Source organism: Pimephales promelas, chromosome 9 (assembly GCF_988280905.1).
Source record: "Pimephales promelas chromosome 9, fPimPro1.hap1.1, whole genome shotgun sequence".
Lineage (NCBI taxonomy): Eukaryota > Metazoa > Chordata > Actinopteri > Cypriniformes > Leuciscidae > Pimephales > Pimephales promelas.
In genome coordinates, this window is record NC_142777.1 from 37,878,855 (window position 1) to 37,898,535 (window position 19,681).

Consider the following 19,681-nt stretch of genomic DNA (forward strand, 5'->3'; position numbering starts at 1 on the left):
ATATATATATATATATTATTATTTATATAAAGTCATATCTATAAGATAAAAAGTCGTAGTTGTTAGAGTCTGGATTTTGTCAGGTTAAGTCATAAATGTGACATTTAAAAGTCAAATTTAGGACATAAAAAGGTGAAATTATTACATTTGAAGTCGTAATTTTTACTGTCATTATAAATATGACTTGATGACTTTTTAATGACATTTATTATTTACAAAAGCATGTTTTTTTAATTTCCTATGTGACGGAAATGGGCCAGACTTTAATTTTGATAGCGTCTTTATCAATCTTTTATTTTGAAAGCGTTCTCACTCAGCCTTTTATTTTGAAAGCATTCTCACTGGGGCTTTTCTTTTGAAAGCGTTTTAGATCAGACTTTTATTTTGAAAGCGTCTCGATCTCGCGTGTCTCTGCCTTCACGCTTCTATCATCTCCCCTAGCCCTCAGTCTGACAGTTAGCATTAGCAAGGTGCAGTTTTCTGCAATGTCTTCTGTTGAAGAAATGCCCAACTCCGTGGCGGAGAGTTTGGAGGAGGACGGAGTGGAAGAGGAGAACATTGTGGACGAGGCAGAGATGGAGTACGAGGAGCCCGTTAAAGGAGGTTACATCTTCTACAGGTGAGCTTAGCAGGCTAGCAGCTAGCTTAGCATGATAACTCTGAACGAGAGTGTGCGGCGCCGGGCTAATCACTTCAATTACAGATGTTTAATTGACTCATTCTCCTCTATATTGTGGTGGACGTCAGTCACACAGTTCTTTACATGCAATCAATGCACATTAGTGTACAAAAAGCTGTATTAGTCAACGTTAAATGTGTTTTTCATCTGAATCATTCAGGGCGCTTTAAATAGATCAAATCTCGTGAACAAGTTTTAGATAATCGTTAACAGTTTGCAACCACTAAAATAACTCATTATTTTTACTTTTCTGAGTGATTCACATGATCGGAATAGTTGTAATCCTTGGCCGAATGAGTCTGTTTAATCCAGATCAGGACTATTAGCTTGAGTCTGTTAATCCTGATTTACAGTAACTTAGATGTTTTCTGTGGTTAGTTTGATTGATTCTGAGTGAGTCACAAACTATTATGAGCCTAAAGAAGTTTGTTCGATGCTGAATCTTGTTTGATGTGTTCTTGTCACTTCACCCATTTTCTGAGGGATTCAAATGAACCGAATGCAGGTTTGTGAGAATGAAGAGATTCGAATGAACCGTTTTCTTGATTGATTGATTCATTCTATTGACATCTACTGACCCCTCTAGCTGTTTTACTGATGTTCTCTGTCACTTCTCCTTATTTCTGCCTGATTCTGGATACAACGTGCTGAAGAGGATAATGAACTGAATCAAAATAAAAAGGCAGGACTATAAAAAGTCAACACGAAACAGAAATTGCGCTAGTTTGTGTCGTATCTCCGAGTGAAACGCTTCTGGAACAATAACAAATGTGGGCGGGGCTTGATTTTGTCTGAGGGGATTTTATTGGATGGTTGTGGTTTGCTATTGGCTGATCTCAGGTGAGTGACAGGCTGCTCTGCCCACATCATCAGTGAAGAGAAGAGATGCTGCGAGGTAATAATGAATAAATAAAGAATGATAATGTTAATTTGTCGATTTTTATTATATGGCGACTTTAATCTACACGAGAACATTGATCCTATTATTTAATTTATATTATTATTGATGTCTGCTGATTCAAAATGTCACAGAGTCATATCACGTTCAAGGTGCTAACCGAATCGCATCTTTGGCTTTATTCATTCAAAATAGAGTCCATTGAGTCTTGATGAAGTGAAATGACTGGGCTCTTTTACTAGAATGTGTGTGAACTCATTTAATGTGCTTGTTTTGTTTGTTTAGGGACAGAAAAGAGTGGGCCGATCTGGAACCGGTTCCTCAGGATGACGGGCCAAACCCTGTGGTGAAGATTGCTTATTCAGAGAAATGTAAGTGCCTTTTATTCAATGACATTTGCTCTCTTTGTTATTTAGCATCACACATTATTACTTTCTTTAATGTCTCTCGTATCACTCCGCACTGGTTTTCTTCTCACATTATTATTGAATAATCCCAAATGTTCTTTTTCATTTCCATTTACTTATTTAAGTATTCATGCAATTAATGTGGTAACGTAAGCCGTAACGTTCAGTCCAAATTAAAGTCCCGATCATGATTAGCTCACTGTATGCTGTTAGTTGTTGGTTTAGTAAAAGTCCCCCTAGTCGATCATTTTATCCCTTAAAACTCATCTTTGATCAACAAAATTACATTTAAACGTTTTTTCATTCATGCCTTAAAACATCTTGAATGTAACTCGACACCCTTGCCTCATTTATTATGCGACGTGTGGTTCTATGAATATGCAAATGAGCCCCACCTCCACTCACTCACTCACTGGTTGACGATCGCACGTTGATCTGATTGGTTACAAGGTGGTTTGTGACGTCAGAAACACCAGCGATTTCAAAGCGTGTTTTTGAGACTGTCACTGGTTCACTGAAGATACTCAGCAATTCTGTCGACTTATTAATTTACACACGGTTTGCATATTAAAAACACCACACACACATAATAAACAACATTTAAAAGCTGTATATTCACCACAGGGGAACTTTAAGGCACATGAAATGTTAAAGGTTTGTCTTGTCATCTGCAGTCACAGACGTGTTTGACATGTTCAGAGCGCTCCTGAAGAACGACGAGAAAAGTGACCGAGCGTTTGCACTGACGGCTGAAGCCATCGAGCTCAACGCCGCCAATTACACCGTGTGGTGAGACCTCGGATATTTAAATTGACATATAAATGTGAAATATGTTGCAACCTGATACAATACCGTTTAAAAATGTCTCTTCTGCTCAACAAAACTGCATTTATTTGATCAAAAATACAGTAAAAATTCTTAAATATTATTATAATTTAATGTGAATATATAGTAAAGTGTAATTTATTCCTGTAAATTTTCAGCATCATTACTCCAGTCTTCAGTGTCACATGATCCTTCAGAAATCACTCTAATATGATGATCTGATGAACAAGAAACATTTATGATTATTATCACTGTTGAAAAAAATCATAATTGTGCATGCATTTAATTTTTCAGGATTCTTTGAATAGAAAGTAAAAAAAAAACAGCATTTATTTGTAGTAAAATCTTTAGCAATAATGTAAATGTTTGAATCAGTTTAATCCTTGCTCAATAAAAGTGTTTATTTTTGTATATATATATAAGGGCTGTCAAACAATCGCATCCAAAATAAAAGTTTGTGTTTACATAATATATGTGGGTGCACTGTGTATAATTATTATATATATATAAATACACACACATGCTTGTATATATTTAAGAAATATTTTAATGTATATAGATTTATATATAATCTATATTATATATAAATATCAATATTTTATACATAAATTATATTTTTTTCTTAAATATACATGCATATATATAAAATAATGATACACAGTGCACCCACATATATTATGTAATCACAAACTTTTATTTTGGATGCGATTAATCGCGAATAATCGTTTGACAGCCCTATATATATATATAAACACATACACTATTTCCTATAACACATTTCCCAGTCTGCTCTGTGTTGCTGATTTAAACCTCAGCAAGTCCCCTGTTTTCAAGACTTTTGAGTTGTGTGTTAAGTTGTTTGTGTTGATGTGTGTAGGCACTACAGAAGAGTTTTACTGCAGGCTCTAGGTAAAGACCTGAGAGAAGAGATGAGGTATATCACGGCCATCATTGAAGATCAGCCCAAGAACTACCAGGTTTGGTAAGTCCACCTCAGCCACTGCGTTCACATGCACATGCTCAGCCAACACCACTAATACCGATAATTAAAGCATAACTAATGGTACATTTTTACTGTTTTTGCATTGGTTTTGCATTTTGCATAAACTGTCATACGCACAACCGGCACATCCGTGAACTTAACTGTCAATTTTGTCCCCGCCCTCTTTTGGGGGAAACAAACTAGACTTCAATACAAAATAACGGCAAAAACCAACGTCCGTACACAGTAAATAACTTAAGAAATCACTTATATAAAACATGTCAAGTAATTATATGTCCACCTTGCCTGCCATAGAGCGTGAAAGATACATTTTTTTATGCCCGTAATCAACTTGCCCAGGCCTGCCATCATCATCATAAATTCATAATATATACATTAAGGTTTTTTACTTTAAAAAACGAAATAAAATCATTCAGGCGCTTACCTGGTGACTCGATGAGGTACAATTAAATGTCCGGATAAGACACCTCTGGCCACTGGGTGGGGTTGTTACACCAATTTGACGCTAAATTGGCCAAATTAAGTTTTTGTATGTATCTTTCACACTCTTTGGCAGGCAGGGTGGACATATAATTACTTGACATGTTTTATATAAGTGATTTACGCCTGTTGGCTGTGTACGGACGTTGGTTTTTGCTGTTATTTTGTATTGAAGTCTATGGGGAGTCTAGTTTGTTTCCCCCAAAAGTGGGCGTGAACCTACTCAGAGACATTCTGTGACGCAGCGCCGGTTGTGCGTATACATGCTAGCACACTCTTTTTTTACGATGTTCGTCTGTCTTCAGTGTGTAATGTTGCAGTTTGAGCAGTGTTTCTGAACTCCTGAAACGCCTCCATTGTAGTCTGGAGTTTCTCCCGGGAACGAACACGTCACAATATTCCTCATTATAATAATTCATGTGCAGAATAAAGGGGCGGGGCCTGTTTGAGTTAGTTAGTAGTGAGTTAAACTGGCGGTTTTGGGAAGGGGCGGGACTTTTCCCCAAACACACTCGAAGCGCTCGACCAATCACAACGCACTGATCCAACCGACCAATCAGAGCACAGTGTGCTTTCAGAAGGAGGAGACAGGAAGTAAACAGAGCGTTACTGACAGACTGGGAAGAGAGGAGCCGCAACAGAGTGAAATAATTATTATTGTTAAACAATTTGTGCAGGCACCACAGGCGGATGGTGGTGGAGTGGCTGAACGACACATCGGATGAGCTGCAGTTTGTAGCAGAAATCCTCAGTCAAGATGCGAAGAATTACCACGCGTGGCAACACAGACAGTGGGTCATCCAGGTACAGATTCGCAAACGGTTCGCTGATCTGCATGCATTTAGAAAATGCAATAAACTCCAGGAATATAGTCATTTTATGCAAACCGTAGACGTTTATCTACAAATAAAGTATAATATTGGCAACATTGATCTTGAAGAGTGTCGCCTATCAGCGGATCGGTTCTGCTTGTGCAAAAGCTCCTGTTTTGTTTTTTCAAACACTCTGTTTGCTCTCATACCGTTGTGTTGATCATTGTAGCCAATCACAGACATATCCGATGAGCTCGTGAACACAGTGGCCAATCAGAGGCGTTTATGATTCCGCTCGGCCACGTTTTTCAAATTTCAGAATCGACTTGGTACCGAAGTCAGACCTTTTCACATGTTGATGTTGTGAGTGTGTGTGTCACAGGAGTATAAGCTGTGGGATGGAGAGCTGGAGTATGTGGAGGAACTGTTAGAGGAGGACGTGAGGAATAACTCGGCCTGGAATCAGAGACACTTCGTCATCAGTCACACCAGCGGATACTCCGACCCCGCCGTCCTCGACAGAGAAGTGCAGTGAGTCTTATTCACTGACAAATCCAAACCTTTTTTTTTTTGCTTAAATATAAAAATTCCAATGATCACAATTAGGTGTGCACGATATATCGGCCACCATATCGGTATCGGCCGACATTTGCTCATTTTTATGTTATCGTTATCGGCCCGATAATAAAATTTGGCTGATATATTAAAGCTGATAAATAATTAATTATTTACTTTAACACTTGAGACCCGAGACACTTAAGATGCACATTGTTCAATATGATTGATCTTAATTGCTTGAAATATGATTGGAATCAAAAAGTGCAAAATCTCCTGTCATATCGGCTACATGAAATTATAATGAGAACATTGCAATTGTGTTAGGGGACGGATTTTAATTGTGAGACTTTTGTTTTTGCAATTAGGCTTTCAAAAATTATATAAAAATTGGATTTAGATTCATCGGCCGATATATCAGTTATCGGCTTTCAAATATTAAGAATTATCGGTTATCGGTATCGGCCAAAATGTTAATATCGGTGCATCCCTAATCACAATTAATTTTTTGTTTTCGGTTCTCAGGCTTTCAAAGTTTTGAGAGATTAATTATCAACTTGTGATGCATCCAAATTAAATTTTGTCCTCCATTCAAAGGGAAATCAGTATATTTCCTCACTATATACTAGGGCTGGGTTAACAATATTGATTTCTCTATTTTAATTTAATAACCAATATTGATTCTTAAGTATATGAATGAACAATTTTGTTGCACTTCTATCCAATAAATCACAATCAGCTTGTTTTAAAGCTTTAAAATGTGCTTTGTTACTTCTTAGCTCAGCTGTTTAACAAAAATCAAACCATAAATAGCATTTTGTGGCTCTTTAATGTGCCTCAGATCGAGCGAAGCGGCACGTGAACCATCATCTCTTCCGCTTTACTACTAGTTACAGCACAAAATAAACATGAGTGAACATCAGAAGGTATGTTGGAAGATATTTAATGTGTGTTTGAATAAATCAATCATTTTTTATAACAACCACCATTCAAATGTTTAAAACAAACAAACAAGTAGAAACATTGTCATTAAATATGTATTATAACGTTGTTATTGAGTTTTTCTAACCCTAATAAATGTATGTCACGTTTTGGGTCAAAATTCCATTAATTTAATTATTAAAACAATAAATGAAGCAATAGAATAAATTAAATCAGTATCAATAAGCCATCTTTGCAGGGCAGTGGCACAAGCTGCATTTAAATGTATTTACACACAGTTTAATGCTGTTCACATCAGGTGGCATAAATAATGTTTTTAATAAAAAATGTTCAATAGAGAAATATTAAATGATGAAGCTTTTAAATATTAAACTAAACACAACTGTATGTGGCGGGCGGCAAGTCAGTGTCGTAATGAGTGAGTCATCGAGTCGTTCAGAAACGAATCAAGTGGCTGACTGTATTTATGAACGAGTCATTGAATCACTGACTCCTGATTCGTTCACAGCCGTAGATTCTTTCACTTAACGTATTGAGATGTACAAGTTCTGCTGTGGCTTTCATTGGACCGCAGAAGATGAGGGAATTTGATTGGATGTCGTGTTTGCAGCACTAACATTTTCCTGTTTTTACATGAAACGGATCAGATTCGTTGCGCCACTCGCATGAATCCCTTAAAGCTGATGATAACGTATGATAACTTAAAAAAATTGTGTAAAACTACCAAACTAATTTTAGTTTTAATTTTTGATTCACGTTTTTCTTAGACTTTCAGAGCTTTGCTTTAAGCAGAGTGATTATTCAATAACTTGATGCATCTAAAAAATTACAATAATTAGAAGTTCACACTTATTTTGTCTTTATTTCAATAGGAAATGTCTTGCTATATATCGTTGGTAACACTTTATGCATTATGAATAACTTAAAGCTGCTTGTCTGAAGAACACAGGTGTGGTTCCTCTCCAAACAAAGACTGCAACATATGAATGTTTATTTGATTTCACCTGCTTTTAAAATTCAAAAATAGATTAAAGAAATCATTATTGGAAAAATACAGAAATTAAAAGACCTACACTTAGGAATGGAATTGTAATTTAAAGATATTGTTGTAAGTTATTGTAAGACCTGAAAGATTATATGCGGTAATTGCATATCGATTTAATATATATATATATATTTTACATTTTGATTGTGTTGTATTTTGTGGTTTTAAAATTGTTTTGCTGATTGTTAGAGAAATGAAATTTTTTTTTTTTTTTTTTTTTAGAATTTATATTTAAAGACTATTGTTACTGGCAAGTAAATATGACCAATTACCAATGCTATGCTGCCCTCTCTCTCAAATTTGATAAAATTTGAAAATGTATGGAATTATAAAGAAATGTGCTTTGATAAGGATGATGAATGAATTTTTGCTAAATGTCTTGAGTAAAGTGTATATTTATTGTTTTTAAATGATTTAATAGTGTTAAAGTGTCTCTCTCTCTTTAGGTACACGCTGAAACAAATCAAGAAAGCTCCTCACAACGAGAGCGCGTGGAACTATTTAAAAGGGTGAGAGCTGCAAGCAGACATAAACATCTGATTAAGATCTGATTTCTCTTACACACAGTACATTTCAAACATATTCCAGCAGATGGCAGATGCTCACCACTAACAGAAGAAGATACACAGATTGCAAAGTGTTTATAAGAATATGTGGACAAAAACATACACTCTTAGAAAAAAGGGTTCTATATATGTAGCATAGGGTTCTTTACTCGACTCCAAAGGACATTTTATGCTAAAAAAGGTTCAATAATGACAAGAAAGAACACTTTTGGCACAAAGGTTATTTATAGGCTATTATTCGTTCATATATTACACTATTCTGCAATATTTTGTAGTTGTAATTCAATTATTGTTTATTAAACTGTTGTAGTAACTTAATATCACATTTTAATCATGCTCTTTGTGTGATATTGATTAATTAAATTTTTTAACCCCCATATCTTGAATTTTGTGATCATTCATATGCATTGCATTTTATATAGAAGCTTTTCTTCTAAGAGTGTAACATGGATCATTAATAGATCCAGTGTTTGCCATCACTATTCTTGTTGCTCGTACTTTGAAATCAATAAATACCAGTTTTAAAAATGTCTTATTTATTTAGATGTGTACAGTGTTTATCTCTTGAGCTTTATTAGCATGACTGTGTATCACAATGTTGTCAAAGCATTAACATATACACTGCTTGTCTGGATTCCAGTCCAAATATCAAACATTTCTTAAATAAAGATGCATAGTAAAGTGCCATAATATATTAGGTCTTGTTTTCTGGGGGAATTAATCAAAATTAAGTGAGTTTTTGCTTAAAACAAGCAAAATGATCTGATGATGTAAGAAAAATAATCTTGTTTCTGTTTGAATTAGCTTTATTTTTCTTGTTTTAACTTCATTTTGAATTGTACTCTTCTAGTTAATGCTTGATTTAAGAATCTTTTCATATTTGGACTGGAAACAAGACTAAAAGACTAAGTAAGAAAAGCATTTTTTGCAGTGATATTGTATATAAATAATAAAACAGGCAAAACCTATATGTGTAGGTCATGTGATATGTGTGTGTGTGGGTTTTGTGACTCAGGATCCTACAGGATGGTGGTTTGTCCTCGTATCCTGGACTTCTGGTGCAAGTGACCGAGCTTCAGGACTCGTGCAGTTCTCCATATCTCGCCGCCTTCCTGGTCGACCTCTACGAAGACGCTCTGGAGACCAACAACTCCAGCCACGACCAGCGAGAGACACTCAACAAGGCCTTGGAGGTGAGCTGGGACTTCACACACACAGGTTTACATGAACATCATTTTACCATTCAGATCCTTATTAGTGGGTATCGTAACAAAATTTTCGATACCTTGACTTCGATACCGGTTCCTGACGATACTTTTTTCGAAATCTGTTTTTAACAATATTACATTACCTATTTTTTTTTTCAGTTTGTTGACTTTTTTTTTTACACTTTTTTAGTAAAAAAGCAACAGTGCTAAAGTTTTCTGTTTCCTAATCATTCATGCGTTCGTAGTAGGTGCTTAAATTTGACTTTTTGAAATTTAAGTCCTGGAAAACCCTTGAAAACAGCCATATTTTACCAAAAGGTACTTAAAAAGTGCTTTTAAATATATATGAAATTTCATTTTTTCTGAAAAAGCACTAAAACAATCTTTTTATGCAAAATTAACACTGCAACCCGTCTGATAAACATCAAAGCATGCCAAAATTATAATATACAGGTGAAACTCGAAAAATTTGAATATTGTGCATTCAAATTAAAAGCTGAAACTAATATATTATATAGACTCATTACATGCAAAGTGAGATATTTCAAGCCTTTATGTGTTATTATTTTGATGATTACAGATATGAAAACCCCAAAGTCAAAATTAGAATATTGTGAAAAGGTTTTCATATCTGTAATCCATAATCATCAAAATTATAACAAATAAAGGCTTGAAATATCTCACTTTGCATGTAATGAGTCTATATAATATATTAGTTTCAGCTTTTAAGTTTAATTACTAAAATAAATAAACTTTTGCATCATATTCAAATTTTTTGAGTTTCCCCTATAAAATATTTATTTAACAATAATAGACATTATAAATGTAGTATTTAATATGCATCATTAAAAACTTTGTAAGTTGTATTCTGGAAACCTTATATCTGTAAATTTGAGTTTAAAAAAATACTAAAGACATTGTTTGATAAGTGCGATCTCTGATAACCAAAAAGAAGTGCTTGATAAGTTTCTTTTTACAGTATCTGTACGAACCCTGTTATTAAAATAAGACCCAGTCTTCATAGGTTTGAATATACCAGTAGACAAATGCTGTTTTTCTCCCTGCTACTCTCTTGTATACAGTCACATGCCATCTGTGTTATTAAATACATTTACTTCACACATGCATATTCAGAATATAACCAAATGCTGATATTACTTTGCATTTAAACATGCTTTCTGTGAAGTCTACAGTCTTACAGTAAATAGCACCATATTTATGTTTTAAATGGTTGAATAATCATCAAAGCGTGTAATTGATGCAAAACTGCTGTTATGAAACTGCAAAACGATCATAATATGCCTCGTATGCAACATTACAACTCAGTTTCGGAGCGATTTATGATGTATAATAACACTATCAAATGCTGAGTTTTTCATCATAAATATTAATAACACATGCCGTGCTGCATGTAAAGCGTTTTCATAAAGAATACGTCTGTGTAGTTATTATATTTCATCTCTTGTAGCGTTCAAGTTCACAAACGGATATCTATATTTAATAGAATCTGTTGAATATTTCAGTTTCGTACAAAACAATAGACATAATCCACGTCCAGTGATCTGGGTAATTAGAGACTTTTGAAATTCTGTTTTTAGCTGAAAGCACTTGTCTTTAAATATTAACTCAACAGAACTTTAATAGATGTTAGTTAATTATTGATCTATGGTTTCATATCAAAGTAAACGCGTATAAAGTATTACATGGCCGCCTCCGCACAACAGAGAGCTTGTCTGCAAGCGTGAAGAAGGGAAAATCAAAACCGAAAGTGTTATTCGTCTCCTGAGGACCTCTCCGTGACGGGCCTTGTGTTTTCCTCCGCAAACGTGCGGATGTTGTGTGTCTGTTGAGGTTAATGAGATTTCTTTTCTGTGCGTTTCTCATCCTGAGCCACAATGATGATCATGATGGAGTTGAAACTGATTTTTCTGTTTTGAAATTGAGGCCATGTGCATGCGTGTGTGGTGTGCGTATTTAAAAAAAAAAAAAAACTCGTTCAACCTTTCAGGTTCCATCACCCTCACACGCATATGAGATGAGGAATATGAAAGCGAGGACAAATGTCCACGGATATGAAATGTGTAGTTCTGTGCTGAGACCAAAAAAAGCGTTAAGTTAATTATGTAGTTCTGGAGCTGTATACTGTTCTGAGTCCTCACGTCATTCTAGAACCAATTTTATTTTGGAACTCAAACACATTTAGTTCTAGATTGGATCTATTATAAAGTTCTCATTTGTTGTGGGTGTAGAAAGGATTTTTTTATGAAGGATTTTTATGAACTCTAACATAAAGGTTCTAAATGATTTTTTGAGAGAAAAATGAATGGTTCTAGAATGGTTCTTTTGTGGAACCCTCACATAGTTCTAGAATGTTTGTGATGTTTCTACAGTGGAAGCATCAGAACAGATCTAAAATGGATCTGAGGGGTTCTATAGTGAGACCTCACATGGTTCTAGAACATTTCTGATGGTTTCTACAGTGGAACTCTCAGAACAGTTCTAGAATGGTTCTAAAGGTTTCTACAGTGGAACTCTCAGAACAGTTCTAGAATGGTTCTGATGGGTTCTAATGTTGAAATGTCACATTGTTCCAGAATGATTATGATGGTTTCAACAGTGGAACTCTCAGAACAGTTCTAGAATGGTTCTGATGGTTTCTACAGTGGAACTCTCAGAACAGTTCTAGAATGGTTCTGATGGTTTCTACAGTGGAACTCTCAGAACAGTTCTAGAATGGTTCTAATGGGTTCTAATGTTGAAATGTCACATTGTTCCAGAATGATTATGATGGTTTCAACAGTGGAACTCTCAGAAAAGTTCTAGAATGGTTCTGATGGTTTCTACTGTGGAACTCTCAGAACATTCTAGAATGGTTCTGATGGGTTCTATAGTGGAAACTTCACAGGGTTCTATCTAGAATATTTGTGATGGTTTCTTCAGTGAAACTTTACAATAATTCTAAAATGGTTCTGATGGTTTATACCATCACAACATGGTTCTTCTGTGGAACCATCACACAGAATATTTGTGATGATTTCTGAAGTGGAATCCTCAATTATTCTAAAATGGTTCTGAGGCATTCTATAGTGAGACCTTGTATGGTTCTAGAATATTTGTGATGGTTTCTAACGTGGAACCTTCAGAATTGTTCTAGAATGGTTCTGAGGGGTTCAACAGTGGAACCCTCACACATAGTTATAAAATACTAGTGATGTTTTTATGGTGACATTTTTACGGTTCTTCTGTGGAAACCTCACATGGTTCTAGAGAGTATTTGTGATGGCATCAGAACCCCACACAACATTTCTAGAATGGTTATGAGTGGTTCCTCTGTGAAAGCCTCATCGTGTTGTAGAATATTTGTGATGGTTTCTACTGGAAAAACTAGAAAAATTTGAATATTGTGCAAAAGTTAATTTCGGAAATTCAACTTAAAATATGAAATTAATGTATTATAGACTCATTACATGCAAAGTGAGATATTTCAAGCCTTTATTTGTTATGATTTTGATGATTATGGATTACAGATATGAAAACCTTTTCACAATATTGTAATTTTGAATTTAGGTTTTTCATAAGCTGTAATCCATAATCATCAAAATTATAACAAATAAAGGCTTGAAATATCTTACTTTGCATGTAATAGTTCTGAAATGGTTCTATAGTGGAACCCTCAGATTGTTGTAGAATATTCATGATAGTTTCTATAATGGAACCCTCAGAATAGTTCTAAAATGGTTCTGAGGGGTTTTATAGTGGAACCCTCAGATTGTTATAGAATATTCGTGATAGTTTCTATAATGGAACCCTCTGAATAGTTCTAAAATGGTTCTGAGGGGTTCTATAGTGAAACCCTCAGATTGTTATAGAATATTCGTGATAGTTTCTATAATGGAACCCTCTGAATAGTTCTAAAATGGTTCTGAGGGGTTCTATAGTGGAACCCTCAGATTGTTATAGAATATTCGTGATAGTTTCTATAATGGAACCCTCTGAATAGTTCTAAAATGGTTCTGAGGGGTTCTATAGTGAAACCCTCAGATTGTTATAGAATATTCGTGATAGTTTCTATAATAGAACCCTCTGAATAGTTCTAAAATGGTTCTGAGGGGTTCTATAGTGAAACCCTCAGATTGTTATAGAATATTCGTGATAGTTTCTATAATGGAACCCTCTGAATAGTTCTAAAATGGTTCTGAGGGGTTCTATAGTGGAACCCTCAGATTGTTATAGAATATTCGTGATAGTTTCTATAATGGAACCCTCTGAATAGTTCTAAAATGGTTCTGAGGGGTTTTATAGTGGAACCCTCAGATTGTTATAGAATATTCGTGATAGTTTCTATAATGGAACCCTCTGAATAGTTCTAAAATGGTTCTGAGGGGTTCTATAGTGGAACCCTCAGATTGTTATAGAATATTCGTGATAGTTTCTATAATGGAACCCTCTGAATAGTTCTAAAATGGTTCTGAGGGGTTTTATAGTGGAACCCTCAGATTGTTATAGAATATTCGTGATAGTTTCTATAATGGAACCCTCTGAATAGTTCTAAAATGGTTCTGAGGGGTTCTATAGTGGAACCCTCAGATTGTTATAGAATATTCGTGATAGTTTCTATAATGGAACCCTCAGAATAGTTCTAACATGGTTCTGAGGGGTTCTATAGTGGAACTCTCAGATTGTTATAGAATATTTGTGATAGTTTCTATAATGGAACCCTCAGAATAGTTCTAAAATGGTTCTGAGGGGTTCTATAGTGGAACCCTCAGATTGTTGTAGAATATTCCTGATAGTTTCTATAATGGAACCCTCAGAATAGTTCTAAAATGGTTCTGAGGGGTTCTATAGTGGAACCCTCAGATTGTTATAGAATATTCGTGATAGTTTCTATAATGGAACCCTCTGAATAGTTCTAAAATGGTTCTGAGGGGTTCTATAGTGGAACCCTCAGATTGTTGTAGAATATTCGTAATAGTTTCTATAATGGAACCCTCAGAATAGTTCTAACATGGTTCTGAGGGGTTCTATAGTGAACTCTCAGATTGTTATAGAATATTCGTGATAGTTTCTATAACGGAACCCTCAGAATAGTTCTAAAATGGTTCTGAGGGGTTCTATAGTGGAACCCTCAGATTGTTGTAGAATATTCGTGATAGTTCTATAATGGAACCCTCAGAATAGTTCTAAAATGGTTCTGAGGGGTTCTATAGTGGAACCCTCAGATTGTTATAGAATATTCGTGATAGTTTCTATAATGGAACCCTCAGGATAGTTCTAAAATGGTTCTGAGGGGTTCTATAGTGGAACCCTCAGATTGTTATAGAATATTCGTGATAGTTTCTATAATGGAACCCTCAGGATAGTTCTAAAATGGTTCTGAGGCGTTCTATAGTGGAACCCTCAGATTGTTATAGAATATTCGTGATAGTTTCTATAATGGAACCCTCAGAATAGTTCTAACATGGTTCTGAGGGGTTCTATAGTGGAACTCTCAGATTGTTATAGAATATTTGTGATAGTTTCTATAATGGAACCCTCAGAATAGTTCTAAAATGGTTCTGAGGGGTTCTATAGTGGAACCCTCAGATTGTTGTAGAATATTCGTGATAGTTTCTATAATGGAACCCTCAGAATAGTTCTAAAATGGTTCTGAGGGGTTCTATAGTGGAACCCTCAGATTGTTGTAGAATATTCGTAATAGTTTCTATAATGGAACCCTCAGAATAGTTCTAACATTGTTCTGAGGGGTTCTATAGTGGAACTCTCAGATTGTTATAGAATATTCGTGATAGTTTCTATAATGGAACCCTCAGAATAGTTCTAAAATGGTTCTGAGGGGTTCTATAGTGGAACCCTCAGATTGTTGTAGAATATTCGTGATAGTTTCTATAATGGAACCCTCAGAATAGTTCTAAAATGGTTCTGAGGGGTTCTATAGTGGAACCCTCAGATTGTTATAGAATATTCGTGATAGTTTCTATAATGGAACCCTCAGGATAGTTCTAAAATGGTTCTGAGGGGTTCTATAGTGGAACCCTCAGATTGTTATAGAATATTCGTGATAGTTTCTATAATGGAACCCTCAGGATAGTTCTAAAATGGTTCTGAGGGGTTCTATAGTGGAACCCTCAGATTGTTATAGAATATTCGTGATAGTTTCTATAATGGAACCCTCAGAATAGTTCTAACATGGTTCTGAGGGGTTCTATAGTGGAACTCTCAGATTGTTATAGAATATTTGTGATAGTTTCTATAATGGAACCCTCAGAATAGTTCTAAAATGGTTCTGAGGGGTTCTATAGTGGAACCCTCAGATTGTTGTAGAATATTCGTGATAGTTTCTATAATGGAACCCTCAGAATAGTTCTAAAATGGTTCTGAGGGGTTCTATAGTGGAACCCTCAGATTGTTGTAGAATATTCGTAATAGTTTCTATAATGGAACCCTCAGAATAGTTCTAACATTGTTCTGAGGGGTTCTATAGTGGAACTCTCAGATTGTTATAGAATATTCGTGATAGTTTCTATAATGGAACCCTCAGAATAGTTCTAAAATGGTTCTGAGGGGTTCTATAGTGGAACCCTCAGATTGTTGTAGAATATTCGTGATAGTTTCTATAATGGAACCCTCAGAATAGTTCTAAAATGGTTCTGAGGGGTTCTATAGTGGAACCCTCAGATTGTTATAGAATATTCGTGATAGTTTCTATAATGGAACCCTCAGGATAGTTCTAAAATGGTTCTGAGGGGTTCTATAGTGGAACCCTCAGATTGTTATAGAATATTCGTGATAGTTTCTATAATGGAACCCTCAGGATAGTTCTAAAATGGTTCTGAGGGGTTCTATAGTGGAACCCTCAGATTGTTATAGAATATTCGTGATAGTTTCTATAATGGAACCCTCAGGATAGTTCTAAAATGGTTCTGAGGGGTTCTATAGTGGAAGCTTCACAATTCTTGAGAGGTTCTAGAAAGGATTCTGCTCCTGTTTCTAGAGAATTCCTCATCAGGTCGAGCTTGAGAACTCAGACCGCTGACCTTTCCGTGAGACTGTGAAGTGCAGAATATTGATGAGAATAACCAGCAGATTTCCTTTCATAAAGTCTGAACTGGCTTTTACTGCTGCTCAGAGGGAGCCTCGGTTCTCGCTCGTTACATGGGGAAATGTCAGAGCTGCATTTAGACTTTACTCCCCTGTTGTTTTACAGCGTTTGAAATATGTACAGTGTTCACACAATGTCTCCATTTGCTTTGAAACAATCTGTATTGTAAAAAGCGCTGTATAAACAAAGACTTAAATATTAGCCAAATTCGAATTATATTCGATTTCTACAGGCAATACTGTATTGTCTCCTATGCCCACAAGAGGCCATAATAAAAAAAATCACTGACACTATGTCAATAGCCAATGCCCTCAATCAACACTTGTTGCTGTTCTCAATCATCGGAGCTCTCCTATTCTAGCATGAGCAATATCTCAACAATTCAACATCCCTCTGATGTTCAGCAAGCAATCTCAGAAATGAAATCTTCTAATGGCGCTGGTCCTGATGGTCTGGACATGAAGCTTTTTAAACTAAGCGAGCGCAACAAGCAAATAGGAACCAAATCAAGCATCGCATGTTTTATTGAAATTGAATGACGTTCACTTTTTAAAGAGCATTAACTTTCAAAACAATTGTTCTTAAATAAAATAGGTTTTCCTTAATGTGCATGCAAGGAAAATTAGGTTACAATAGTGCATAAAACTAAGTAAAGAAAAGAAAACACGATTCGACAACGTAATGAACGTTTTTTTTTTTGATTGACAGCTCTTGTGATTTTGATTTTGTTTGTGTGTTGTAGCTTTGTAAAATCCTGGCCGAGGAGAAGGACACAATTCGAAGGGAATACTGGTATTACGTGTCCCGATCTCTCCAGAACACGTATGGCTCGGGTGACTCCGCCCCCTCCTCTTTAGCCCCGCCTCCTCTCGACGGTGAGCCCATCGCCCCCTGAGCAGAAACACGCACCTGGACACGTGCTGAGAGGACGAGGAAGAAACCCTGAGACATGATGGACTCTTTATCTGTGTATGAGAGTGTGTGTGTGTGTGTGTGTGTGCGCACAGCCAGGCTTTAACAACAGTGCTTGCAAGTCAGAACGGCGTTAAACTCTAAGTAGCCATAAGCTTAAACGCTCTGTACACTCACCTTGCAGTGAATGAAGTGAACACTGGGAGTTTGACAGCGACTCATACTCATGTTTTAGACTAGCATTCATCTTTTCAGAGGTCTATCAAAGCAGACTCGCTTCAGGTGTAGTCAGAGCTTCTCTTGCCAAAGCATCTTCTGGACTGTGTTACCAAACTCGACTGTACATGCATTTTTTATGTTGAGAAATAAGAATGATTAATGACTAGAATTATTTTTGTCGTGCATTTGTGCATTTCCTGGTTGAAATGAGGATCTGAAAGTGTCTTTGGTCAATGTTTGCCTGATTTGTTGGACAGATTTCAATATGGTCTAGCAGACGGACAACTAACATAACATTAAAATTAATTTTATACATCTCTAACCCTACACAAAAGTTTGGGGTCAGCAAGATTGTATATTGTTAATGTTAAAATATTTTTATTTCAAATAAATGCTGAACTTTTATGCAGCAAAAAATCCTGGAAAAAAAACAACAACATTATTATTATCAAAAGAAACGTGTCTAACGCTGGTTACGTTTAATTAGCCGACTACAACTTTAACCTTCATCTTAAACACTGTGATCTTATCAAGGAACGACTGAAAGGTTTTAAGTCATTTGTTTTTACTATTTGCATGACGGATTATAAAGCCTACTTATTGTGCATGAAAAACACCTGTTTATGTTTTGATATCAAGATCACACAAATCTACAAAGGCGTATTGCATTCACTTGAAGAAAAAAAATCTACTCTGTTTTTCTGAATTAACGAGTTAATTTTTCATGAGAAAAAAATGTTTTTGCTCTGTTTTTCTGAATTAACGAGTTAATTTTTCATGAGAAAAAAGTTTTTGCTCTGTTTTTTGAATTAACAAGTTAATTTTTCATGGAAATTTTTTTTTGCTCTGTTTTTCTAATTAACGAGTTAATTTTTCATGAGAAAAAAAGTTTTTGCTCTGTTTTTCTGAATTAACGAGTTAATTTTTCATGGATTATTGTTTTTTTTTGCTCTGTTTTTCTGAATTAACAAGTTAATTTTTCTGTTTTTCTGAATTAACGACTTAATTCAGAAAAACAGAGCAAAAACTTTTTTCTCATGAAAAATTAACTCATGAATTCAGAAAAACAGAGCAAAAATTTTTTTCTCATGAAAAATTAACTCGTTAATTCAGAAAAACAGAGCAAAAAAATTTTTCCATGAAAAATGATCTCATAATTCTGAGATAATTAACTTGTTAATTCAGAAAAACAGAGCAGATTTTTTTTCTTCAAGTGAATGCAACATGCCTCTGTAAAAATCCCAATCATTCCTAAAACATAATTTTTAAAAACTCAGCTTTAATGCTTTGCTGTTAAGACGCTATGACTAACTATAGCTATATTAAATATAATTAGATTAGCTAAGGTATAAGAGAGCCTGTCCTTTAATGGCCTCCAGGGCCGGGTATTTCTACTTCATGAACTGAAGCTATAATTTGAATAATGAGTGTTTTTCTATGTTACTGAGAGAGCACAGATCAGGACAGCTTCCCTAAAGCTCAACAGTGTAATGATCCTCGTTCAAGGGCACTCGTCTGATGAAGAGTCTGTTGTGGGACCCGAAGTGTTTACGGCCATGAGACGCATTAAAACATTACAGTACTGAATCAGCACAACTCCATTATGTGTTTTTGAAGTCGGCATCTCCCTGGTTCCCTCGAAAAGATCCCAATTGGATATTTCCATTGGCTTTTGAATTATTGCATTTAATTTCTGAGATCAACAAGAGTTCATCATGATAATCTTCACAAATGAACAAAACGTATGATTTAAGTTTTTATTATAGTAATTATAAAATTTCCTTACCTTTGGATGGTACCTGAAATCTTAGTAAAGACTTTCAAGAATTGGGAATATTGGCCGAAAGAAAGAAAAAACAGCAAAACAAATTTTGTGAAACAGATATTACATCCGTAATAGTATCCAAAATTGTAAGAGAAAAAAGGGACATAATGGGTATTTCTTTTATTTGTATTCCTACCATTACTTCTTTCATTCCTTGTATCATTCGTATCTCTATTTATTCAATAATGCTTAAGATTTACCTA

General features: G+C 35.2%; 1 protein-coding gene across 1 annotated transcript; it reads left to right on the top strand.

The window, feature by feature from the left end:
* Positions 1-314: 314 nt before the first annotated feature.
* On the top strand, positions 315-17,826 carry fnta (farnesyltransferase, CAAX box, subunit alpha). The gene is made up of 9 exons (XM_039655123.2): positions 315-619; positions 1,863-1,948; positions 2,659-2,773; positions 3,687-3,791; positions 4,970-5,096; positions 5,487-5,635; positions 8,093-8,155; positions 9,228-9,405; positions 17,265-17,826. Exons 1-9 carry the CDS (start codon positions 486-488, stop codon positions 17,415-17,417), a joined length of 1,110 nt encoding a protein of 369 aa, XP_039511057.1. The 5' UTR covers positions 315-485; the 3' UTR covers positions 17,418-17,826.
* Positions 17,827-19,681: the final 1,855 nt, after the last annotated feature.

Excerpts from the sequence above, each read along its gene's own strand:
- fnta (XM_039655123.2), top strand. The coding sequence starts at position 486 with ATGTCTTCTGTTGAAGAAATGCCCAACTCCGTGGCGGAGAGTTTGGAG. Across the intron at positions 3,792-4,969 it reads CCCAAGAACTACCAGGTTTG|GCACCACAGGCGGATGGTGG; the intron begins GTAAGTCCACCT and ends CAATTTGTGCAG. Across the intron at positions 5,636-8,092 it reads GTCCTCGACAGAGAAGTGCA|GTACACGCTGAAACAAATCA; the intron begins GTGAGTCTTATT and ends CTCTCTCTTTAG.